At 35.5% G+C, this 26,932-nt stretch overlaps 1 protein-coding gene and 1 pseudogene across 1 annotated transcript in view; both read right to left on the bottom strand.

The window, feature by feature from the left end:
* Positions 1–26,932, bottom strand: part of LOC114198787 (phospholipid-transporting ATPase ABCA3-like) — a 193,365-nt gene that overhangs the window by 128,419 nt on the left and 38,014 nt on the right. The window contains 3 exon segments of the mRNA XM_088017066.1: positions 9,838–10,021; positions 24,408–24,490; positions 24,492–24,523. Of these exon segments, the coding sequence (XP_087873192.1) occupies positions 9,838–10,021; positions 24,408–24,490; positions 24,492–24,523 (299 nt within the window).
* On the bottom strand, positions 14,965–15,834 carry LOC114198797 (small ribosomal subunit protein uS5 pseudogene; annotated as a pseudogene).

The following is a 26,932-nucleotide window of genomic DNA, read 5'->3' as shown; positions in this document are numbered from 1 at the left end:
TCCTGGTTCAGTTTTGGTAGTTGATACATCTCTAGGAATGCACCCATTTCTTCCAGGTTATCTAATTTGCTGGCATAGAGTTGCTCATAATATGTTCTTATCATTGTTTGTATTTCTTTGGTGTTGGTTGTGATCTTTCCTCTTTCATTCATGATTTTGTTGATTTGGGTCATTTCTCTTTTTTTTTTTGATCAGTCTGGCCAGGGGTTTATCAATCTTGTTAATTCTTTCAAAGAACCAGCTCCTAGTTTCGTTGATCTGTTCTACTGTTCTTTTGGTTTCTAGTTCATTGATTTCTGCTCTGATCTTTATTATTTCTCTTCTCCTGCTGGGTTTAGGCTTTCTTTGCTGTTCTTTCTCCAGCTTCTTTAGGTGTAGGGTTAGATAGTGTATTTGAGACCTTTCTTGTTTCTTGAGAAAGGCTTGTTTTGCTATATACTTTCCTCTCAGGACTGCCTTTGCTGCATCCCAAAGATTTTGAACAGTTGTATTTTCATTTTCATTGGTTTCCATGAATTTTTTTAATTCTTCTTTAATTTCCTGGTTGACCCATTCATTCTTTAGTAGGATGCTCTTTAGCCTCCATGTATTTGAGTTCTTTCTGACTTTCTTCTTGTGATTGAGTTCTAGTTTCAAAGCATTGTGGTCTGAAAATATGCAGGGAATAATCCCAATCTTTTGGTACCGGTTGAGACCTGATTTGTGACCTAGGATGTGATCAATTCTGGAGAATGTTCCATGGGCACTAGAGAAGAATGTGTATTCCGTTGCTTTGGGATGGAATGTTCTGAATATGTCTGTGAAATCCATTTGGTCCAGTGTGTCATTGAAAGTCTTTATTTGCTTGTTGATCTTTTGCTTAGAGGATCTGTCCATTTCAGTCAGGGGGGTGTTAAAGTCCCCCACTATTATTGTATTGTTGTCAATGTGTTTCTTTGCTTTTGTTATTAATTGCCTTATATAATTGGCTGCTCCCATGTTCGGGGCATAGATATTTACAATTGTTAGATCTTCTTGTTGGATAGACCCTTTAAGTAGGATATAGTGTCCTTCCTCATCTCTTATTACAGTCTTTGTTTTAAAATCTAGTTTGTCTGATATAAGGCTTGCCACCCCAGCTTTCTTTTGGTGTCCATTAGCATGGTAAATGGTTTTCCACCCCCTCACTTTCAATCTGGGGGTGTCTTTGGGTCTAAAATGAGTCTCTTGCAGACAGCATATGGATGGGTCTTGTTTTTTAATCCAATCTGATAGCCTGTGTCTTTTGATTGGGGCATTTAGCCCATTTACATTCAGGGTAACTATTGAAAGGTATGAATTTAGTGCCATTGTATTGCCTGTAAGGTGACTGTTACTGTATGTTGTCTGTGTTCCTTTCTGATCTTTGCTGCTTTTAGGCTCTCTCTTTGCTTAGAGGGCCCCTTTCAATATTTCTTGGAGGGCTGGTTTCGTGTTTGCAAATTCCTTTAGTTTTTGTTTGTTCTGGAAGCTTTTGATCTTTCCTTCTATTTTCAATGACAGCTTAGCTGGATATAGTATTCTTGGCTGCATATTTTTCTCGTGTAGTGCTCTGAAGATATCTTGCCAGTCCTTTCTGGCCTGCCAGGTCCCTGTGGATAGGTCTGTTGCCAATATAATATTTTTACCATTGTAGGTTACATATCTCTTCTCCCGAGCTGCTTTCAGGATTTTCTCTTTGTCTCTGAGACTCGTAAGTTTTACTATTAGATGTCGGGGTGTTGACCTATTTTTATTGATTTTGAGAGGGGTTCTCTGTGCCTCCTGGATTTTGATGCCTGTTTTCTTCCTCACATTAGGGAAGTTGTCTGCTATTATTTGCTCCAATATACCTTCTGCCCCTCTCTCTCTTTCTTCTTCTTCTGGGATCCCAATTATTCTAATGTTGTTTTGTCTTATCGTATCGCTTATCTCTCGAATTCTGCCCTCGTGATCCTGTAGTTGTTTCTCTCTCTTTTTCTCAGCCTCTTTATTTTCCATCATTTGGTCTTCTATATCACTGATTCTCTCTTCTGCCTCATTTATCCTAGCAGTTAGTGCCCCCATTTTTGATTGCACCTCATCAATAGCCTTTTTGATTTCGACTTGTTTAGATTTTAGTTCTTTTATTTCTCCAGAAAGAGTTTCTCTAATAACTGCCATGCTTTTTTCAAGCCCAGCTAGTATCTTTAAAGTCATGATTCTGAACTCTAGGTTCGACATCGTACTAATGTCCGTATTGAGTAGGTCCCTGGCTGACGGTACTACCTCTTGTTCTTTTTGCTGAGGTGATTTTTTTGTCTTGTCATTTTGTCCAGAGGAGAATAGATGAATGAGAGGACAAAATGCTAACAGGTTTATAACGTCCCCAGCAAATATACTGTGTACAAATCAGAAAAGACCTGAAACCAGGGGAAAAGAAAGGGAAAGAAAGAAAAAAGAAAGAGGAAAAAAAAAGAAAAAAAATAAGAACAAAAACAGAACAATACAAAAAAAGCAGAATATGATCAAATATGATCAGGGTAGTGCATAGATCAGCGCCACACACTAGATTTTGGGCGTATTTTGGTCTGTTAGAAAAAAGTGCCTCCTAAAATTTTAAAGGAAGAAAGACATATATGTACAAAATAAGGGTTGATACAATGAAGGGATGGAAGATGACTGTAAGGATGAAAATTATAAAAGATTTTATAAAAGGACTTGATAAGATCAGAAGTTGTTTGAAAAAAGAAAGAAGAAGATTTAAGAAAAAAAAAAAGGAAAAAGGGAGAGAATGTGATCAGGCAGGAGACTAGAACAGAGCCATACACTAGTGATTTAGGGTATATTTTGATCTGTTAGAAGAAACTGTATCTCAAAATTTTAAAGAGAGAACAACTTATATATATATGCCAAAAATAAGGGTAACTACTATGAAGGGATAAAATATGACTCTAAAAATGAAAAATAAAAAATGTTTTTTTTTTTTAAAAAAGAGATTGATAAGATGTTGGTTGAAAAATGGAAAAGGAAAAATAAAAAGAAACAGTTAACAAAAATTAACTTTGATGAACTAATGAATCCTGGTAAAAAAAAGCCATGAATTCTATGTGCAGTATTCCCCTAGCACTGGAGTTCTCCCGTTCTCCTTGATCGGTAAACTTGGTCTTGGTTTGCTGGCTGTTCATGCTGATCTTCTGGGGGAGGGGCCTGTTGCCGTGGTTTCCAAATGTCTTTGCTGGAGGCTGAATTGCCCCACCCTTGTCGGTCCGGGCTAAGCAAGCTGCTTGGGTTTGCTCTCAGGAGCTTTTGTTCCCTGCAAGCTCTCGGTACAGCCTTGGACGACCAGGGCAAAAATGGTGGCCTCCCAATCTCCACCCAGGGGAGCTGAGAACTCGGGGCCCCGCTCCTCAGTGCGCCCCCAGAGAAAAGCAGTCACTCCCATGTCCCCGGTCTCTGGTCGCACTCCGTGCTCACCCGGCCTGTGACCTAGTGTTGCTATCTCTGGCACCCGACCCTGTGTGGAGTCTCCAAACCCAGCAGATCCCTGCGGTGTGTTCCCGCGCCACTCCTCCCCGGGAAGGAAGGGGAGTCTCTCCGGCTCTCCGCTTGTTGGGTCCCTGCTGGAGGAGCAGTGGCCCGACTGGGCCGCAGGTCACAGTTTATGGCAACCCCGAGCTGAGAGCCCGCGCCTCGGCTCCGTCTCTGCAGCCGGCTTTCCCGCTCCGATACCTGGGAGCTCTGGCGCACTCAGGCACCCCCGGTCTTTCTGTGACCCCAAGGGTCCTGAGACCACACTGTCCCGGGAGGATACCACTCCCTGCTTAGCCACTGCAGTGACGTCCCTCAGCGGAGCCGACTTCTAACAGTTCCGATTTTGTGCTCCTCGGCTCTATCACTTGCCAGAAGCGGCCAGCGGAGGCCCCTCCCCCGCCGTCTATCCTCCCGAATATCGCCTCGGATTCACTTCTCCGCACATCCTACCTTCCAGTAAGTGGTTGCTTCTCTGTTCAGAGAGTTGTTGCTACTCTCCTCTTCGATCTCCTGTTGAGTTCGTAGGTGTTCAGAATGGTTTGATTCCTATTCAGCTGAATTCCTGAGACCAGACGAAATCTAGGTCTCTTACTCCTCTGCCATCTTGCTCCACCCCCCCAAACCATCCACTTTTTAAAAAATTTTTTATTGTTATGTTAATCACCATATATTACATAATTTGTTTTGGAAAACATCCACTTTTTAAAAACAAAAATAATTTGGCACACAAAGAGTCACAAAAATCTCAACTCACTTAGGAAAAGGCAATCAGATATCAATGTTAGGATGGCACAGATGCTGGAATTAAAGTAGGGAGTACATCAAAATAAAGAAAAAGAAATTAATGGAAATCTTAAAACTAAAAAATTCAATAACCAAAATAAAAAGCTCATTAGATATACTCAATAGTAGTAGAATAAAAATTATAAAGAGTCAGTGAACTTGAAAGTAGGTCAATAAAAATTATCCAATATGAAGAGAGAAATAAATGATTTAAAAAAATGAACAGCTATATGAAAGTGTTGAATCACTAAATTGTACACCTGAAACTAATATGATATTGTATGTTAACTAACTGGAATTTAAATAAAATCTTAAAAAAAAAACAATGCCCAAGGGACATTTGGGACAATAACAAAATGTCTAATATTCATGTCACTGAAGTTCCAGAAGGAGAGAAGGAAGAATATATGACTAAAATAATATTTGAAGAAATAATGACTGAAAACTTCCTAGGTTTGGAAAAAAACACAAACCTACACATTGAAGAAGGTGGCTAAACTCCATCAGATAAACTCAAAGAAATCTGCACCAAACAAATCCTAACCAAATTGCTGAAAGACAAAAAAATTTTGAGAGCACCCAGAGAAAAATGACATATTATCTATAGGAGAATAATTCAGATGACTTTGTATGTCTCATCAGAAACCATGGTGTCCAGAAAGCAGTGGAGCAACATTTTTTTAAAAATTTTTTATTGTTATGTTAATCACCATACATTACATCATTAGTTTTTGATGTAGGGTTCCATGATTCATTGTTTGTGCATAACACCCAGTGCTCCACGCAGAATGTGCCCTCTTTAATACCCATCACCTGGCTAACCCATCCCCCCACGCTCCTCCCCTCTAGAACCCTCAGTTTGTTTTTCAGAGTCCATCGTCTTTCATGGTTCATCTCCCCCTCGGACTTACTCCCCTTCAGTGGAGCAACATTTTTAACTGCTGAAGGAAAAGAACTGTTAACCTGGATTTCTATGTCAAGCAAAAATATTCTTGAAAAATGGTAATATATTAAAGGTACTTTCAAATGAAGGAAAACTAAGAGAAACAGTAACCAGGAGTACTGGTCTAAAAGAACTGATAAAGAGTATTTTTCAAACTGAAAAGAAATAATATATAAAACCCAAAACATCATGAATCATAAAGAAACAGTAAGTAAAATAACTATTATTTTCTTATGATTCTTTAAACATACTAGGTAGTTTTAAATGAAAAATATAGCATTGTCTGATGTTTTCAATATTTATATATGTAATATCTGACAACTATAGCATAAAAGGAGGAGGATAAAGAACCTACAAGTAAGTGGTAAGGTTTCTACATTCCAAACAAAGTCAGAAAATATTGATTCTAAATAACTGTGAAAAGCTTAAGGCTGTATTTTGCAATGTCTACAGCAATCACTGTAAGTGTATACAAGAGATATAGTAAAAATCACAATTGACAAATTGAAACGGAATACTAAAAAAACAATAAATAACCCAAAATAAAACTGGAAAGGACCAAGAAAAAAAGTGAGAATAATAAAGGGATAGATTTAAATATAAATTTACTAGTAGTTACATTAAAACTAAATTATCTAAACAGATCAATTAAAAGACATTTTCAGATTGTATAGAAAACATGACTTTTTAATATAATGTCTGCAAGAAGCTCACTTAAATTTAGTGATATAGGTTAGTTTAAAGTAAAGTGTTTAAAGAAGATATACCATGAGAACACAGAATATTGGGTGTTATAGCAACTAATGAATCATTGAACACTACATCAAAAATTAGTTATGTACTATATGTTGGCTAATTGAACTTAATAAAAAAACACAAATCAAAAGAAAGCTGGAATGGTTATACTAATATCAGATAAAGTTGACTTCAGAACAACAACAACAAAAATTACCAGAGACAAAAGAGGGACATCACATGTTGATAAGAGAATAATGAGACATAATAATCTTTTTATTTTTTTATTTTTTATTGTTATGTTAATCACCATATATTACATAATTTGTTTTGGTGTAGTGTTCCATGATTCATTGTTTGTTCATAACACCCAGTGCTCCATGCAGAATGTGCCCTCTTTAATACCCATCACCAGGCTAACCCATCCCCCTACCCTCCTCCCCTCTAGAAACCTCAGTTTGTTTTTCAGAGTCCATCATCTCTCCTGGTTCGTCTCCCCCTCTGACTTACTCCCCTTCATTCTTCCTCTCCTGCTATCTTCTTCTTTTTCTTTTTTCTTAAAATATGTTGCGTTATTTGTTTCAGAAGTACAGATCTGTGATTCAACAGAGACATAATAATCTTAAACGTGCATACATCTAACAATAGAAGTTAAAACACAGGAAACAAAGAAGAATAGAATGGAAATGAAGAATAGAAAAATACATGACTATAATAGGATATTTCAGAAATACTCCTCACTAAGTAACAGAACAACTACCCAGAAATCAGCAAATATACAGAAGAACTAAACAAGATCAAGTTACTGAATCTAATTGATGTTTACAGAAAATTCCAACCAAACAGCAGAAAACATATTCTTCTCAAGTGCATATGGAATAGTTACCAAGATAGACCATATCCTCAGTCATAAAACCCTAGCAATTTTAAAACACTTAAAATTACACAATATGATCTCTGACCAAAATAGAATTAAACTAAGCTTAACAGAAAGAAAGCAGGACAACTTTCCATCACTTGTACATTAAAGATCATACTTGTAAATGATGAGTCACAGAATAAGTCTCAAGGAATGTAGAAAATATTTTGAACTGTATAAAAATGAAAATATAAAAAATTGTATCAAAATTTATGGGGTGCAACAAAGGAGTGCTTAAGAGGAAAAATCATAGCAATAAATGCTTACATTAGAAAGAGAATGCAGATCATATTACAAGCCACATGAGCAGGGCATTAAATAATATTGAATGACATAAAGATCACACACACATACACACACACACACACTGGAATATTACTCAGCAATAAAAAAGAATGGACTCTTGCCATTTGCAAAACCATGGATGGATCTAGAGGGTATAATGCCAAGTGAAATAAATCAGTCAGAGAAAGACAAATATGAAATGATTTCATTCATATGTGGAATTTAAGAAATGAAACAAATGACCAAAGAAAAAAGAGACAAACCAAAAAACAGACTCTTAAATAACTATAGAGAACAAACAGATGGTTACTAGAGTGGGGGTGGGTGGGTGGGGGATGGCTGAAACAGGTGAAGGAGATTAAGAGTACATTTATTGTGATGAGCACTACCTTAATATACAGAATTGTTGAATCACTATGTTGTACACCTGAAACTAATACAACACTGTATGTTAACTACACTAGAATTAAAATAAAGTTAAAAAAAAAACAAGGAAAGGAACTTCCTCACAGTGATAAAGGGTATCTGCAAAAAAATTTTTAATGGTGAAAAACATAATGCTATCCCCGGATATCAGAAACAAGTCAAGGATGCCCACAACGTTATGCTGTTCCTAGCCGGCGTGGCATGCAAAAAAAGAAATAAAAGGCAAACATATTGGCACAAAGAAACTATCCCTATTCTCCAATGATATGATTGTCTATGCACAAAACCAAGGAATCTACCAAAAACAAAAAAACAAAAACCCCTCCTAAACCCATTAAGTGAGCTTAGTAAGGTCAAAGAACAATAGGTTAACATAAAATATCAACCATTTTTCTATGTACAAGAAATGAACAACTGGAAATCAAAAACTTTTTAAGGCTCCAAATAATGAAAAGAATATATAGGACTTGTATAGTGAAAACTAAAAATGGTGATGATATCAAAGACTTAAGTTAATAGAGTTACCATGATCAAGGATTTGAAATCTCAACATGGTAACAATGTTAACTTTCTCCAAAGTGATATACAGGTTTAATGTAATACCAATCAAAATCACAGAATTTTTGTAGACACATAGGAGATAATACACAAATTTATCTAGAAGAGCCAAACAGCTATAATAGGTAAAACACTTTTGAAAAAGAATATAGTTGGATGTATAGCATCATCCCATATTAAGAATTACTATAAAGCTATACAAATCAGGGCAGTGTGGATCAATAACACATGAAAGAGAGTTGATAAGTAAGTCCACAGAAATATGACCATTTGATTTTTGACAATGCAAAAAGCAATTCAAAGATGAAAGAACAGTATTTTTGAAAAATGGTTTTAGAACTATTGATCAATATGCAAAACAATGAAACTAGATCTACATTTTACACCTTTAAGCAAAGACTAACCCAAAAATGGACCACAGATCTAAGTGTAATGTAAAAATAAAAAGATTTAGAAGAAAATACAGAATAAATCTTCATGTCTTGGGGTTAGGCACAGAGTTCTAGAAAAGACAACAAAGGTAGGATCCTTTAAGAAAAATGTGATAAATTGGATTTCAGTATTAAAAACTTTTGCTCTGTAAAAAGCATTGCCAAGAAAATGAAAAGAAAAACTACAGAAATAGGGAAAATATTTGCAAAGCATATTATCCAACAAAGGACATATATCCAGAATAAAGAACTCTCAAAAATTTAATAACAAAATGAACAACCCAGATTTTAAAAGTGGACAAAAGTTATGAACAAATATTTCATCAAAGAGGGTATAAAAATGGGAAATAAGCCCAAAAAGATAATCAACACCATTAGCCATTCATGAAATGCAAATTAAAACCAGGATGATATACACTACACATCTATTAGAATGGTTAAAATGTTAAGAAGTATAGGGGTGCCCTGGTGGCTCAGCTGGTTAAACATCTGACTCTTGATTTCAGCTCAGATCATGATCTCAGGGTCATGAGATTGAGCCCCACGTTGAGCTCTGCACTGAGTGTGGAGTCTGCATGAGATTCTCTCTCTCCCTCTCCTTCTGCCCCCCACTGCCACTTGTGCTCTCTCTCCCTTTCAAAAAAAATATGTTAAAAAATATTACAATACCAAATTCTGGAAAGGATATGGAGCAAATGGAATTTTCCTACACTGATAGTGGGGGTGCAAAATGGTATAGTCACTCTAGGAAGCAGTTTGGCAATTTCTTATAAAGTTAAAAATGTATAATATGATCTGGTAATCTCATTCTGGGAGAAATGAAAAATTATGTTTACACACAAAAAACTTTATACATGAAATTCAGAACAGCTTTGTTCATACTCAAACTAAACAACCTAAATGTCCTTTAATTGGTGTACAGTATTACATCTAAACATGAAATACTACCCAGCAATTAAAAGAAACACACCAATGATCATACAAGTGTGGATGGATCTCGAAGGCATTATGCTCTAAGTAGCTAATCTTTTAAGGTTACATACTATATAATTCCATTTATATGGTATTCTCAATGAGACAAGACATTAGTGATTAAGGATCGACCAGTGATTACCAGGGTGGGATAGGGGTTACTACAAAGGAATAGCATAAGGGAGTGTTTTGGGATGAGGAAAATATTCTGTGGTGCTAGCTGAATGTGTTAAACTTTACATGTCTATATATCAAAAGAAAAAAGATAAATTTACTGTATAATTTTAAAACATTTCTGACTCACCACAGAGTAGAAAAAAAGGTGTTCTGAAAGTGTCAAGTCATTAAACAACATGTCATGTTGTGGGCAGAAGCCCAAGTTTTTTCGAATCTCAATTACGTTCTTTGAGATGTCAAATCCATGAGTATAAACCTCTCCTCTGGTAGGAGGGTAACAACCTATGAGTAAGCAGAAGACATAAAAGAAGCTGAGCTTTGGTGAGAGAGCATTATAAGATATTTAAATTAGTATCTTAAATTCAGCCTGCTTGTGGATTACTCAAAAGAATTAGCACTATCTCCTACAGAATAGTTTAGGAAAATATCAATAATTAAATCTAGGTAGTAGGATTAGCTATCTTTTAATTTTTGTTCTTTTCTGCTTTTGTATACAAATTTTCTACAATGGGTATGGATTATATTGGTAATAAAAACATATAAATAATTTGCTATATTCTAATACATTCACATTACAATCAGACTGTTACTTTATTTGTGAACCAGATTAGGTACTGTGTAGATGTTTTGAAAAACATAAGATTGGGGCGCCTGGGTGGCTCAGTCAGTTGAGCCTCTGAGTCTTGATTTTGGCTCAGGTCATGATCCTGGGGTCCTGAGCTTGCACTCATGTTGTTGGGCTCCCCACTCAGCAGGAAGTCTGCTTGCCTTGTCTCCCTTCGCCCCTCCCCCTGCATGTGTACTCTCTAAAATAAATAAATACATCTTTTTTAAAAAAAAAAGATTAGGAATATTTAACTTTTGTCCTCAATAAATTTAAATACTAGTAACAAACAGTCCAGATTTGTGGGCAACTATTTGGTAACATGTAAAAAACAAACTATAAGACCATTTAAATCCTATAAATCATTTATCTTATTTAAAAATATATATTCTTTTTAAAACTTGAAATAGAGTTGACATAAAACATATTAGTTTCAGATGTATAACCTAATGGTTTGATATTTGCATATATCACAAATGGTCACCACAATGTCTAGTTAGCATCTATCACCATACATAATTACAATATTTTTCTTGTGAAGACTTTTATGATCTACTCTTAGCAACTTTCAAATATATTAAACAGTAAAATTAATGATAGTCATCAGGCTGTACATTACATCCCATAACTTATTCATCTTATAAATGGAAATATGTACCTTTTGATTGCCTTCACTCATTTAGCCCAGTCCCCATCCATTGACTCCGGCAACCACCAATCTGTTCTTTATATCTATGAATTTGGGTTTATTTTTTGTAAATTCTACATATAAGTGAGACTATACAGTATTTGTCTTTCTTCAACTTATTTCACTTAGCATAATGCACTTAAGGTCCATCCATGTTTTCACAAACAAAAGTTCCTTCGTTCTTATGGCTGAATAATAGTCCCTTGTATATATACACATCTTCTTTATCTATTCATTAGTTGATGAGAACTTGCATTTCTAACACATTCCCAGGTGATGCTGATGCTGCTGCTAGTCAGAGGGCCAGACCTTGAGGACCACTGAGTTAGGGTAAAGGCTAACCTGCTATTATTAAAGAGGCCACAGAGAAGCTTTAAAAAGGCAGAAATTTCACATTCACATGATAATCCCAAGGCAAACAATCCAGATTGGTGGAAAGATCAACTCCACATTTGTTTTAAATCCATTAGTCCACCAAAGGACACTTAGGTTTCTTCCGTGCCAATGGATATATTCCGTGGATATATCTTTTTGAGTTTGTGTTTTCATTTCCTTTAAGTAAATACCCAGAAGTGAAACTGTGGAATCATATGGTAGTTTTAATTTTTTGAGAAACTTTAATACTGTTCTCCACAGTGGCTGCGCCAATTTAATTTCCACAAACAGTGCACAAGTGTTCCCTCTTCTCCACATCCTCACCAACACTTGTTATTTCTTGGCATTTTGACAATAGTCATTCTAACAGGTGTGAGGTGATATCTCATTCTGGTTCTGATTTATATTTCCCTCATAAGTGATGTTGAGCCTCTTTTCATGTACTTGTTAGCCATCTATCTGCTGCTCTTGAAAAAATATTCAAATCCTTTGCTCATTTTTTAAATTGGATTTTTTTGCTATTGAGTTACATGGGTTCTTTATATATTTTGGATATTAACACCTTATCAGACATGATTTGCAAATATTTTCTCCTATTCAGCAGGTTACTTTTCATTTTGTTTATTGTTTCCTTTGCTGTGAAGCTTTTGTTTGATGTAGCCCCACCTATTTATCATTGCTTTTTGTTGACTTTGTTTTTGGTGTCAAATCCCCAAAATCATCTCCAAGATTGAGGTCAAGGAGCTTACTGCCTATATTTTCATCCAGGAGTTTTGTGGTTTCAGGTCTTATATATTCATGTCTTTAATCCATTTTGAGTTAATTTTAGTATACGGTGTAAGATAGTAATCCAGTTTTCCCAGCACTATTTATTGAAGGGACTATCCTTTCTCTATTGTGTATTCTCCTTTATTGTAAATTAACTGACCATATATGCATGGGTTTATTTTTAGGCTCTCTATACTGCTCCATTGATCTGTGTCTGTTTTTATGCCAATACCATACTGTTTTGGTGACTAGCTTTGTAACATAGTTTGAAATAAGGAAGCTTGATACCTACACCTTCTCAAGATTACTTTGGCTATTCAGGGACTACTGCAGTTCCATACAAATTTTAGGATTGTTTGTTCTATTTCTGTGAAAAATGCCATAGGAATTTTGATGGGAATTGCACTGAACTTGTGGTTTGCTTTGGGTAGTATGGACATTTTAACAATATTAATTCTTCCAGTCCACAGTATGGAATATTTTCCACTTATTTGTGTCTTATTCACTCCTTTTCATGAATGTCATATAGTTTTCAGTGTACAGGTGCTTCACCTCCTTGGTTAAATTTACTCCTAGGTATTTTATTCTTTTTGATGTAATTGTAAATGGTGTTTTCCTCTTAATTTCACTATTTTTTTTTTGAGAGAGACTACAAGCAGAGAGGGAGGGGCAGAGGGAGAGAGAGAATCTCCAAAAGACTCCATGCTCAGCATCAGCCCAATGCAGTGCTCAATATCATGATCCTGAGATCATGACCTGAGCTGAAATCAAGAGTCAGATGCTTAACTGATTGAGCCACCCAGGCATACCTTTTTCTGATAGTTTATTAGTGTATAGAAACACAACGATGTTGTAAATTGATTTTGTGTCCTGCAACTTTACTGAATTTATTAGTTCTAACAGTTTTTTAGGGGAGTCTTTATAGTTTTTTTTAATATATGTCATCTGTAAATATTGTTTTCTTTTTTCCTTTTTGATTTTGATGCTTTTTATTTCCTTTTCTTACCTAATTAATAATTGTGTTAAATAAAAGTGGCAAGAGTGGGCATCCTTGTATTATTCCTGACCTTAGAGGAAAAGCTTTTAGCTTTTTACTATTGAATATGATGTTAGCTGTGGGCTTGTCATATATGGCCTTTGTTATGTTAAAGTAAGTTCCCTCTATGCCCAGTTTGTTGAGAGTCTTTATTATAAGTGGATGTTGAATTTTATCAAATGCTTTTCTGCATCTATTGAGATGATTAAAAAATGCATGGTCTTAAAATATATTTTTGAATATTATATTTAAAAACATATTCCAAAGTGGAAAAGTGTTTCAAAGACATCTAAATAGGGTTACTTATTTAGCATTGAAGGTAAATGCTAAAAAAAAATTAAAAAGAAAATGACAAGTTAACTACAGCATATTAATTTAAAACACTACTATATGGCTATTAAAAAGAATACTATGTAACTACTAGAAATACCATGTGGCCTTGGAAATAATATATATATAGACTATATCCACATAAGGAAATTTCAATATAAAATTATGTTCTTTAAAAGCTGAACATGAAATATCATGTTATATAGTAATAACATTAATAAAATATTTTATAAACAATTAGAAAAGACTTATTGAAAATGTGTGAATTCAGAATTTTACTTTCATTAGATTCCTTCCTTCTCATATCATTACTCAAATTCTTTCATTTTAAGATGTTTTAAATGACAGTAATAGTGGAAGATCAGGGAAGTCAAAGCACTTGTTTTTCTACAGGAAGACCAAAAAATAAAAGGCAAAAACTACCAGAATCAACTTGTTAAACTCAGAAAAATATTCAAATATTCAAAGGTTTACAGTAACTCAATACTTAAATTTTATATTTATTTATTTATTTATTTATTTATTTATTTATTTATTTATTTATTATTTGACAGAGAGAGAGACACACAGCAAGAGAGGGAACACAAGCAGGGGGAGTGGGAGAGGGAGAAGCAGGCCTCCTGTGGAGCAGGGAGCTTGATGCGGAGCTCGATCCCAGGACCCTGGGATCATGACCTGAGCCGAAGGCAGACACTTAACAACTGAGCCACCCAGGCTCCCCAACCCAATACCTAATCAAGAAAAAGATGAAGAGTACATTTACCTTGATGAGCACTGAGTAATATATGAAACTGTTGAGCCACTATATTGTACAGTCCAAACTAATATAACACTGTATGTTAACTACACTGGAATTAAGATTAAAAAACAGTACACTTATTGTGATGAACACTGAGTGATGTAGAGAATTGTTGAATCATTATTACCTAGCAAAACCGTCTTTCAAAAATGAAGAAGCAATTAAGACTTTACCAGACAAACAAAAGTTGAGAGTTCATTACTAGGAGAACTCCATGTTAGAGTTATTCAAGATGAAACATAAGGATGCTAAATGGTAATATGAAAGCATATTAAAATATAAAACTCATTGGTAAAGGTAAATATATAGACAAATACAGAATACTATAATACTATGGTGAGTATATAATACACATACTAATGGTGAGTAAATCACTCTTATTTTTAGTATAAAAGTTAAAAGACAAAAAATATTTAAATATTATACAAATAAAAATGTTGATCAACATACAACATAAAAAGATGTAAATTGTGACATTAACATAAAGCATATTTATGTGGAAGAAATAAAATTACTGATTTCTGTTTGTGATTAAAGGTCAGTTGTTATTAGTTTAAATAGATAACTATAATAACTATAAAATATATATATATATTTTTAACAAGTTTTAGTTCACTTCATTTTTCTTGTATAAAACTAGGTGGTGGCCACAGCTGGAGCCTGGGTCCTCTGCACGGAGACTCTGGTGTGGGTCTTCACAAGATGGTCAGTGAATTCCTGATATGGAGACTTGGTGAACACCGTCTCCTTCCAGAGGTCAGGGGTGAGAAAGCTGTAAGTCTTGGAGATGGCATCAAAAGTAGCCTTAGCGAAGTTCCCCAGGGTGGCAGTGCAGCCTCTGGTCGAGGTGTAGCAGTCGTTGATACAGACCATCATCAGTAGCTCTTGGGCACAGGGGCTGAAACAATGCCAGTGCCTCTGGGGGCGGGGATGAGACACACCAGCACAGAGCCACAGCGGCCAGTCACCTTGCATGGGACAGTGTGGGGCTTGCCGATCTTGTTCCCCCAGTAGCCTCGCCTCATGGGGACGATGGAAACCTTGGCTAGGATGATGGCCCCACGATGGCAGTGGTGACCTCCTTGGAGCATTTGACACCCAGGCTGACGTGTCCGTTGTAATCTCCCATGGCAACAAACGCCTTGAACCGGGTCCGCTGGCCAGCACAGGTCTGCTTTTGCACAGGCATGATCTTCAGAACCTCGTCCTTGAGGGATGCTCCCAGGAAGAAATCAATGATCTCAGATTCCTTGATAGGCAGAGAGAAGAGATAGATCTCCTCTAGGGACTTGATCTTCATGTCCTTGACCAGGCGGCCCAGCTTGGTGAGGGGGATCCACTCCTTGTCCTTGGCCTTGCCTCCGTGAGCTCCGTGGCCTTGACCCCGGGCCCGACCGTGACCGCGACCATGGGGATGCCGCTGCCGAAGCCTCCGTGGAAGCCGCCGCGGCCTCCCATTCCGAGGCCCTACTGCAGCACCGGCGTCATCCGCCATTTGGTGTTCTCTCGGAGAAGAAGCTAATAACTATAAAATATTTTATGTAAGTTCCAATGTAACCATAAAGGATATACTTACAAATAAACACAAAAGACAAACAGAAATGAATCAAAGTCTGTAATATATATATGTACATATATAAAAATTAAAATAAAAAAATATATTTATGAAAGAAAAAAGTAGAGGGCAAAAGAACTGTAGGAAAGACAGACAGTTTTAAAAAGGGCAACGGTGAGCCCTTCCCCATCAATAATTACTTTAAGTTTAAATGAAAAGACCCAAAAAGATATAGAGTGCCTGAATGGATAAACTAACAATACCTAACTATACGCTCTCTACAAGGAACTTTTATTTTTTATTTATTTTATTTAAATTCAATTAGCCAAGGTATAGCACATCATTAGTTTTTGATATAACGTTCAATGATTCATTAGTTGAGTATATCACCCAGTGCTCATCAATCATATCACCGGCCCTCTTTAATGCTCATCACCCAGTTACCCCACCCCTCCACCCACCTCCCTTTCCCCAACCTTCAATTTGTTTCCTGGAGTCAAGAGTCTCATATGGTTTGTCTCCCTCTCTGATTTCTTCCCAGTTTCCCCTCCCCCACCCCTTTTGTCCTCTGCACTATTCTTTATGTTCCACATACGAGTGAAACCATATGATAACTGTCTTTCTCTGATTGACTTATTTTACTTAGTATAATCCCCTCCAGTTCCATCCATGTTGATGCAAGTGGTAGATATTCATCTTTTCTGACATCTGAGTAATATTCCACTGTATATATGAACCACATCTTCTTTATCCATTCATCTGCTGAAGGGCACCTCGGCTCCTTCCACAGTTTGGCTATTGTGGACATTGCTGCTATGAGCCTTGGGGTGCATGTGCCCCTTTTCACTATCTGTATCTTTGGGGGTAAATACCCACTAGTGCAATTGCTGGGGCTTAGGGTAGCTCTACTTTTAACTTTTTGAGGAACCTCTATTCTGTTTCCCAGAGTGGCTGTACCAACTTGCATTCCCACCAACAGTGTAAGAGGGTTCCCCTTTCTCAACATCCTCACCCATACTTGTTATTCTACAAGGAACTTTAGATTTAAGGACACGTACAGGCAGAAAGTGAAGGCATGAAAAAAGACATTCAATGTAAATGGTAACCAAAGAGAGCAGGGGTGGCTATACTTCTATCAGACAAAATAGACTTTAAGCAAAATATGTCACGAGAGAGAGAACAGTATAATAGTTATATAATAAAAAATTAAAGTTACAGAAAGATATAACAATTATAAATATGTGCCCAACATTAAAGCACTTACATATATAAAGCAAACATTGGCAGAACTACAGGGAAGAATACATAGCAATATTATATGACATGGAGACTTTAATATCACACTTTCAATAATGGATAAAACATCTAGACAGATGATCAACAACGAAACAGCAGAAGTGAACAACACTAAAGACCAAATGGACCTAATAAGCATTCCACCTAACAGCAGAAAATATACATTCTTTTCAAATGCACATAAAACATTCTCCAGGATATATCATATATTAGGTCACAAAGTAAGTCATATACAATTTTAAGTCATAACAAATTTAAGACTGAAGTCATACCAAGTATCTTTCAAACCACAATGGGACTAAACTAGGAAGCAAAAGAATAAAAACTGAAAAATTTGTAAGTGTGGAAATTAAACATCACATTCCTGAAAAATCAATGGTTCAAAGAAGGAAGAAAAAGGGAAGTTAGAAAATATTTTGAGACAAATAAAAATGAAAATACAAAATATTAAAACCCACGGAATGCACCAAAAGCAGCACTAAAAAAAAAAATACTGATAAATGCCCACATCAAAAAAAAAGATAAAAAATATACAATCTAACTTTACACCTCAAAACACTAGAAAAATAACAAACTAATTGCAAAGTTTGCAGAACGAAGGAAATAACAAAGGTTACAGAAAAAATGACCAAAGTAGAGACAAGAAAAAGAATAGGAAAAAAAAATCATTGAAAGTAAGGTTGGTTTTTGGAAAGATAAACATAATTGACAAACCTACTAGACTAAAAAAAAGCGAGAAGACTCAAAATCAGAAAAGACATTACAACTGACATCACAAAAATAAAAAAGTTCATAAGAAATTACTCTGAACAATTACATGCTAACAAACTGGATAACCTAGAAGAAATGGATAAATTCCTAGAAACATAAAATTTACCAAGAATTAATCATGAAGAAACAGAAAATCTAAACAGAACTATAATAAGTAATGAGATTGAAACAGTAATCAAAAACCTCCTGACAAAGGCCCAGAGACAGATGGCTTCACTGGTGAATTCTATCAAACTTTTAAAGAAGAATTAACGCCAGTCCTTCTCAAACTCTTCCAAAAACTGAAAATGAGGGTATACTTCCAAATTCATTTTACGAGGCAAGCATTACCCTAACACCAAAGCCAGAAAGACACTATAAGACAAATAACTGATAAAAATAGATGCAAAAGTTCTCAACAAAATACTAGCAAACTGAATTGAACAACACACTAAAAGGATCATACACCATGTCCAAGTGGGATTTATCCATGAGATGTAAGGATGACTCAATATTCAAAAATCAATTGATGTGATACACCATATTAACAGAATGATGGATTTAAAAAATCACATGATCATCTCGATAGACACAGAGAAAACATGTGGCAAAATTGAACTCTCTTTCATGATAATGTATAAGACATTTTTCTCAACAAATTAGAAATAGAAGCAAGTTTCCTCAACATAAAAAGGCCATATATGAAAAGCCCACAGCTAACATAATTATGGTGAAAAACTAAAAGCTTTTCCCATAAGACTGGAAACAAAGTAAGGGTTCCTCCTGTCACCACTTCTATTCATAGTAATGGAGGGCCTAGCCAAAGCAATTAGGTAAGAAATAAAAGATATCCAAGCTGGATAAGAAGTAAAATTACCTGTGTTTGCAATGACATGATCTTACATGTATAAAAGCTTAACAACTCCACACACATGTGCTTTGTGATAGAATATATAAATTCAGTAAAGTTGCTATATACAAAATCAACATTCAAAAAATCAATTTCTGCATCATTGATATGATCATGTGGCTTTTGTCCTCGATTCTGTTCATGATGTATTACATTGATTTTGTATGTCAAACCATCCTTACATTCCAGGAATACGTCCCACTTAGTCATGGTATATGACCCATTTATGTATTGTTGAATTTAGCTTTGCAGGTTTTTTTTTTTTTTTGAGTTTTATATCTATGTTGATCAGGGACATCGGTCTATAGTTTTCTCATCTTGTAGTGTCCTAGTCTGACTTTGGTATCAGGGTGATATAGGCCTTATAGAATGATGTAATAAGTGTACCCTCCTCTTCAATCTTTTCAAAGAATTTGAAGAGGACTGGTGTTAATGTTTCTTTAAATGTTTGGTAGAACTCTCCAGTGAAATCATCTGGTCCTGAGCTTTTCTTTTGAGAGGTTTTTCATTACTGTTCAATTTCCTTAGTAGTTGTAGGTGTGTTCAGATTTTCTATTTCTTTATGATTCAGTCTTGGTAGGTTGCATGTTTCTAGGAATTTATCCATTTCTTCTAGGTTATGAAGTTTTCTAATATACAGTTATTCATAATGTTTTCTTATGATCCATTTTATTTCTGTGGCATAGGCTGTAATATCCCACATCTCATTTTTATTTTAGTTATTTGAATTTTTTCAATTTTGTTGATTTTTTTAAAAAACAATTTTTTAAAAAGCTTTTGTTTATTTATTTGACAGAGAGAGACACAGCAAGAGAGGGAACACAAACAGGGGGAGTGGGAGAGGGAGAAGCAGGCTTCCCGTGGAGCAGGGAGCCTGATGCGGGACTCCATCCCAGGACCCTGGGATCATGACCTGAGCCGAAGGCAGATGCTTAATGACTGAGCCACCCAGGCGCCCCAAAACACCAATTCTTAAGTTTTATTTTTTCCTATTATTTTCCCATTCTTTATCTCCACAGTGATCTTTATTATATTCTTCCTTCTACTATCTTTGGGTTTAGTTTGTTATTCTTTTTCTAGTTCCTTAAAGTAAGCAATTAGGTTGTTAATATCAGATTTTTCTTTTTTTAATATAAGGGTTCACAATGATAGAATTCCATTTTTGCACTGTTTTTGATGCATTCTGTAACTTTTGTATGTTGTGTTTTCGTTTTAAATTTTCTCAAGATACTTTCTACTTTGCAATTCCTCCTTTGATCCATTAGTTGTTGGATTTTCCAATTTTCCTTCTCCTAATGATTTGTAGTTTCATTCTATTGTGATTGGAAAAGATACTTTGTATAATTTATTTTAAAATTTGTTAAGATTTGTTTTGTAAATAAACACGTGATCTCTGCTGGAGAATGTACCATGTCTTATTGAGAATAGTGTATATTCTGCTGCTGTTGGGTTGAGTGTTTAGTACAGGACTGTTGGGTCTATAGAGTTTTTGTTAAGTTGTATACATTATTGAAAGTGGAGTATTAAGGTCTCCTACTATTATTGTGCTACTGTCTATTTCTCTCTTTATTTCTCCAATATTTGCTTCATTTTTTAAGAACTCTGATGTTTGGTAAATATATAATTGTTATATTTTCCTGTTGAGTTGATACCTTTTTTCCCCTTTGCAATGGTGTTTGATTTGGTATCATCACCTCTACTCTGATCATTTGCATATATTTTTCATCTATTTACTTGATTATGTGTGTCCTTAAGATTTCAAGTGATTCTCTTGAAGATAGCATATATTTGTATCCTTTAAAAAATCTAGTTAATCTATATCCTTTGATTGGTTTTTATTTATTTATTGTCAAAGATTTTATTTATTTGAGAGAGAGAGTGCAAGAGAGCACAAGCAGGGAGAGGGGCAGAGGGAGAGGAAAAAGCAGGCTCCCCACTGAGCCAGGAGGCTGATGTGGGGCTCAATCCCAGGACTCTGGAATCATGACCTGAGACAAAGGTAGATGCTTAACCAACTGAGCCACCCAGGTGCCCCTGATTGGGTAATTTAATCCATTTACTTTAAAAGTAATTACTGATAGGGAAGGACTTACTATTGCCATTTTATTAATTACTTTCTGTCTGTAGCATTTTGCTTCTCACTATTGCTTTTACTGCCTTCGTGTTTCATTTTTTTAAAAAATACTGCCATGCTTTGATTCCTTCCCTGTTTCCTTTCTATAGATATTCTTTGTGGCTACCATAGGGATTAATGTAAATATCTTAAAATTATAAGGATCAATTTAAACTGACAATAACTTTATTCATAGGCTTGCCCTTCCACTTTATGTTTCTGATGTCACAAATTACATCTTTATATACTATGTACTCATTAACATTGATTTATAATTATTTTTGTGCTTTTAAGTTCTATATGAGTTAAAAGTGAATTTATGCACCAAAATGTAATTACAAAATTACAATTTATGCACCAAAATTACAAATTATATTTGTTCACATATTTACCTTTATTAGAGAAGTTTATATTTTTATATGGTTTTGTATCTGTCTAGTGTCCTGAATTTCAACTTGAATGCTTCTCTTTATAATTTCTTACAGGAGAGGTCTGATGGTAATTCTTTCAGCTTTTACTTAACTAGGAAAATCTGAATTTTCCCTTCACTTTTCAAAGTTTTGACAGATATAGTTTTCTTGGTTGTAGGTGTTTTTTCTTTCAGCACTTTGAATATAACATCCTACTACTTTCTGACCTTCGAGGTTTCCACTGAAAAATCTTCTGAAAATCTTGAAGAACATCAACTGCAATTGAAGAGCCACTTTTCTCTTGCTTCTTTCAGAATTTTCGTTCCTTGAATTTTTAGTTTGATTATAATGTGTCTCATTTATGGGTTTCTTTCACAGTTTATTCTACTTGTAAATTGCTGACCTTCTGGAATTTGTATGTCCATTTTTTCCCCTCAAATTTGGCAAGTTTTCAGTCATTATTTTTTCAAATAAATACTCTGTCCCTTTCTCTTGTTTATTTTCTGGGACTTTCATAGCACATAGAGTGGCCCACTTGATGATATCCCATAAGTCATTTAGGCTCTCTTCACTTTTCTTCATTCTTTTTTCTTTTCACTCCTCTGACTTGATAATTGCAAATAACCTATCTTCAAGTTTGCTAATTAATTTTCCTGTCTCATCAACTCTGATGTTGAAACCCTCTAATAAAAAGTTATTATATTTTTCATATCCAGGATTTGTTTGGGTTTTTAAAAAATTACTTCTACCCTTGTTAGTATTTTAATTGTTCACGCATCATTTTCCTCATTTTTGTTGTCTGTGTTCTCTTTTAGATCATTGAACATCTTAAAATGACTTTTTGCCAGGTAATTCAGAGATTTGTGTTTCTTAAGGGTTATGTTCTGTGGCTTTATTTTTTTACTTTGGGGCAGGTTTCCTTGTTTTTTGTTTTGTTTTGTTTTTGGTATGCCTTATGTTTTGTTGAGATTTGAACACTTAAAAAACAGACATCTATCACAGTCTTTATGGACTGGCTTCAGGCATGGGAAGTCCTTCACCCATCATCCCAGCTAGAGGTTTTAGGACCTTAAAACATTTTCTGGGGATGGGTCTTTGGGGTCGTGCATATGCTTTCATTCTACTATATATGGCTGCTTCAAACTGTCTTAATTTCCTTAAGCAGCTTGGAGATTATGTTTCTTTTGTAGTTCTCTGCCTGTATTCTGTTGCTTCCTTGGCACCTGAATGGGGAATTGCAGATTTCCTGCTGCTTTAAAATACTTTAAAGTGCTGCAGCATTTGCCTCTGTTTTTCTGTGACTTCCAACATTGCCACTCCCATTAGTTCTCCATTAGGCAAGACAGAAACCAGTCCCTTGGGCAGCCCCTAGACAAGCCAGTACATTGGATACAAGTTCTAGTTTTTTCTTTCTGTCCCAAGGGAGGAGCCTGGAATTGGAACATTTCCTCCTGATTGTGCCATGCCATACTGGAGGGGTTGGGGTGAGAGAATGCCATAAACTTCCTGCCCTTTTTGGTATTGGCCACGCATACATTTGCATGCTGCAGCATCCAAACTGGTTTCTGGAGTTTTTAAAAGATATGTTTGTCTGTATATTGCTGTTAACTTAGTGTCTCTATGGGGATGAGGGCCTGGAGCTTCCCAGTTCACCATATTTCTGATGTCACTCTCATCTCCTGCTTCTAAGTTGCCTCTATCTTCATTTAGTCTTGTTTAATTGCTGTAAGTCTTTGCCTATTTTCAGAGTTCTGGCAAAATTAGTTCTAACATTTTGTGCTTGTTTATCTATCTTGTCTATGAAGGGACTAGAACCTGGAGCTACCATCTCTGACAATTTGCTCCCAATGGTTGCTTCTGAACTCCATCTTGGTGTATGAATAGGATTTCAATAGGTGAACAGGTGGTTCAGACACTCCCATTGAGAGAAAGGGCATGAGCACATACAAATGGAAAAGTGCATTTTATGTGTTCTGAGATTACATGTAGGACATGGAGTGTATTCCGAGATAACTTATGTAAAGCATATCAACTATATAAAATGCATATATTATCATGAAGTTAATGATAATTCAAATCAACCTTGTAATACTACCTAGGTAGTCATGGTGTTAAGAAGAGGTTTAACTGAGACTTAGAGGAAATCAGTTCAAATATATAAAATAGCAGAGAATGTAGGTAGTGTCCGCCCTACCTGAGCTAGTTTTGGCATCATTTTAGTTTCAAAAGAGAGGCTATTATATCTCAACTACTAGGCTCAGCCCCATTCCAGCCTCCGGAACTTATGCTAACCTCACGCACAACATGGGATTCACGATTCTAATTGTCCCTAGTATTTCTTATCAATTCTTCCTTTCTGGTGAATGTAGTGCATCTAACATATAAAATATGTTATAAAATATATATAAAATATATATAAAATATTTATATAAAATATTCTTCCATGGCTTCTCACTGCGGTCAGCATAAATTCAAATCTTCTCCCAAACCTTTCACGATTTGACCCTAGCTTTATCTTTTGCTATTATTCAAATTCTATCTCTGATTTAGTCAGTTTCCTGCTTTCAAGTCTCCTAATCTTTGCTTATGTCTATAATATTCTTTGGTTCCATTTGCAGAGCTTTATACATCCTATTTGTCTCAGATTTGATGACACTTCCCTTTTTCTCACCCCCCAAACAGGTAATGTGTCATTCTATTAGATGAACAACAACCCACATATAACATCTCCTTTCATACTTATGATGTTAAGTTTCAAGTTTCTTTCCTATATTTCCACCAGTGTACAAAATTGAGTGTAACAACCCTGTAATCACCACTGTATTACCAATTCCTATGAAAATAATAGGCATATAAATATTTTCACTGAATAAATGAACTTATTACATTACCAAAAGCATCTTGGTTGTAAATAATTAAAGTGTAATAAAAACTGCAACACTGAAATGACAATATACTCAATACTACAAGCTCTGATTGGTTTGAAGCCTTAGAAGGAGGCTGACTTCTGCTCTAAACAGAGCTGAATACATACCTATGAGAAGAGACAAGGCTGTAGTTTTTCCTGCCCCATTTTGTCCTAGAAGAATAGTGATTTGCCCCTTATATAAATTCAGACATGTTGTTTACTACTACTTTGTCACCAAATTCCTGTGAGATAAAAGAAAGGATAACGTTATCTGCCACTATCACTTATGATAAAAGACAAAACACTATACTCTATCCTTAGAAGAAACAACATTATAAAACAGGTGAAGGTAGGAGGTACAGTTTCCAGTTATGCAATAACAAGTCACGGGCATAAAAGGTACAGCACACAGAATATGGTCAATGGTACTATAATAGCATTGTAGGGTGACAGATGGTAGCTATGTGGGTGCTGAGCACAGCATAACATACAGACTTGTCAAATAACTATATTGTCCACCTGAAACTAATGTAACACTATGTGTCAACTATACTTCAACAAAGAAAAAAAAGAGAGAAGCAATATTATACTATCAAACTTGTGAAAAAAAGATAATGTGAACAATGAACATTTGTAGGTGCACTGAGTTTGTATATTAGGCAAAATAGATGTGAAGGCATATCCACATTTGGTAAGGAAAATGGAGGCCTCTCTATATTCTATGTATAATATAGTGTACTATAGTAATTATGGGCTTATTCAATTGTAGTAAGAGCTAGAAAACTTCATAGAAGTTGCCACTAATGAGAAAAACATGCCATGATTTCAGCCAGAAGTTTGGTGATTCACAAGAGCATTCTCCTTTTTGTTGGGGTCTTTGGTTTTGGGATCAAGGTGATGCTGGCCTCATAAAATGAGTTTGGAAGTTTTCCTTCCATTTCTATTTTTTGGAACAGTTTCAGGAGAATAGGTATTAATTCTTCTTTAAATGTTTGGGAGAATTCCCCTGGGAAGCCATCTGGCCCTGGGCTTTTGTTTCTGGGGAGATTTTTGATGACTGCTTCAATTTCCTTAGTGGTTATAGGTCCAGTCAGGTTTTCTATTTCTTCCTGGTTCAATTTTGGTTGAATACATCTCTAGGAATGCATCCATTTCTTCCAGGTTATCTAATTTGCTGGCATAGAGTTGCTCATAATATGTTCTTATACTTGTTTGTATTTCTTTGGTGTTGGTTGTAATCTCTCCTCTTTCATTCATGATTTTGTTGATTTGGGTCATTTCTCTTTTCTTTTTCATCAGTCTGGCCAGGGGTTTATCAATCATATTAATTCTTTCAAAGAATCAGCTCCTAGTTTCATTAACCTGTTCTACTGATCTTTTGGTTTCTATTTCATTGATTTCTGCTCTGATTGTTATTATTTCTCATCTCCTCTTTATTTCCTCCAGTTCCTTTAGGTGTAGGATTAGGTTGTCTATTTGAGACCTTTCTTGTTTCTTGAGAAAGGCTTGTATTGCTATTTATTTTCCTCTTAGGACTGCCTTTGCTGCATCCCAAAGATTTTGAACAGTTGTGTTTTCATTTTCATTTGTTTCCATTTTTTTTTAATTCTGCTTTAATTTCCTGGTTGACCCATTCATTCTTTAGTAGGATGCTCTTTAGCCTCCATGTATTTGAGTTCTTTCCGACTTTCCTCTTGTGGTTGAATTCTAGTTTCAAAGCACTGTGGTCTGAAAATATGCAGGGAATGATCCCAATGTTTTGGTACCAGTTGAGACCTGATTTGTGTCCCAGGGTGTGATCTATTCTGGAGAATGTTCCATGTACACTAGAGAAGAATGTGTATTCTGTTGCTTTGGGATGGAATGTTCTGAATATATCTGTGAAGTCCATCTGGTCTAGTGTGTCATTTAAAGCCTTTATTTCTCTGTTGATCTTTTTCTTAGATGATCTGTCCATTTCAGTGAGGGGGGTGTTAAAATCCCCTACTATTATTGTATTGTTGTCAATGTGTTTCTTTGCTTTTGTTATTATTGGCTTATATAAGTGGCTGCTCCCATGTTAGGGGCATAGATATTTAAAATTGTTAGATGTTCTTGTAGGATAGACCCTTTAAGTATGATATAGTGTCCTTCCTCATCTCTTATTATTGTCCTTGGTTTAAAACCTAATTTGTCTTATGTAAGGATTGCCACCCCAGCTTTTTTTGATGTCCATTAGCATGGTAAATGGTTTTCCATCCCCTTACTTTAAATCTGGAAGTGTCTTTGGGTCTAAAATGAGACTCTTGCAGACAGCATATCGATGGGTCTTGTTTTTTTATCCATTCTGATACCCTGTGTCTTTTGTTTGGGGCATTTAGCCCACTTACATTCAGGGTAACTATTGAAAGATATGAATTTAGTGCCATTGTATTGCCTGTAAAGTGACTGTTACTATATATTGTCTCTGTTCCTTTCTGGTCTATGTTACTTTTAGGCTCTTTCTTTGCTTAGAGGACCCCTTTCAATATTTCTTGTAGGACTGGTTTGGTGTTTGAAAATACTTTTAGTTTTTGTTTGTCCTGGAAGCTTTTTATCTCTCCTCTATTTTCAATGACAGCCTAGCTGGACTGGCTGCATATTTTTCTCGTTTAGTGCTCTGAATATATCAT

The sequence above is a fragment of the Eumetopias jubatus genome, unplaced genomic scaffold (genome assembly GCF_037043125.1).
Source record: "Eumetopias jubatus isolate StellerSeaLion01/CBP00866 unplaced genomic scaffold, mEumJub1_p1.0 scaffold_12, whole genome shotgun sequence".
Lineage (NCBI taxonomy): Eukaryota > Metazoa > Chordata > Mammalia > Carnivora > Otariidae > Eumetopias > Eumetopias jubatus.
Note: the sequence above shows the minus strand (reverse complement) of the source record. Positions and strands in the feature narration are given on the sequence as shown.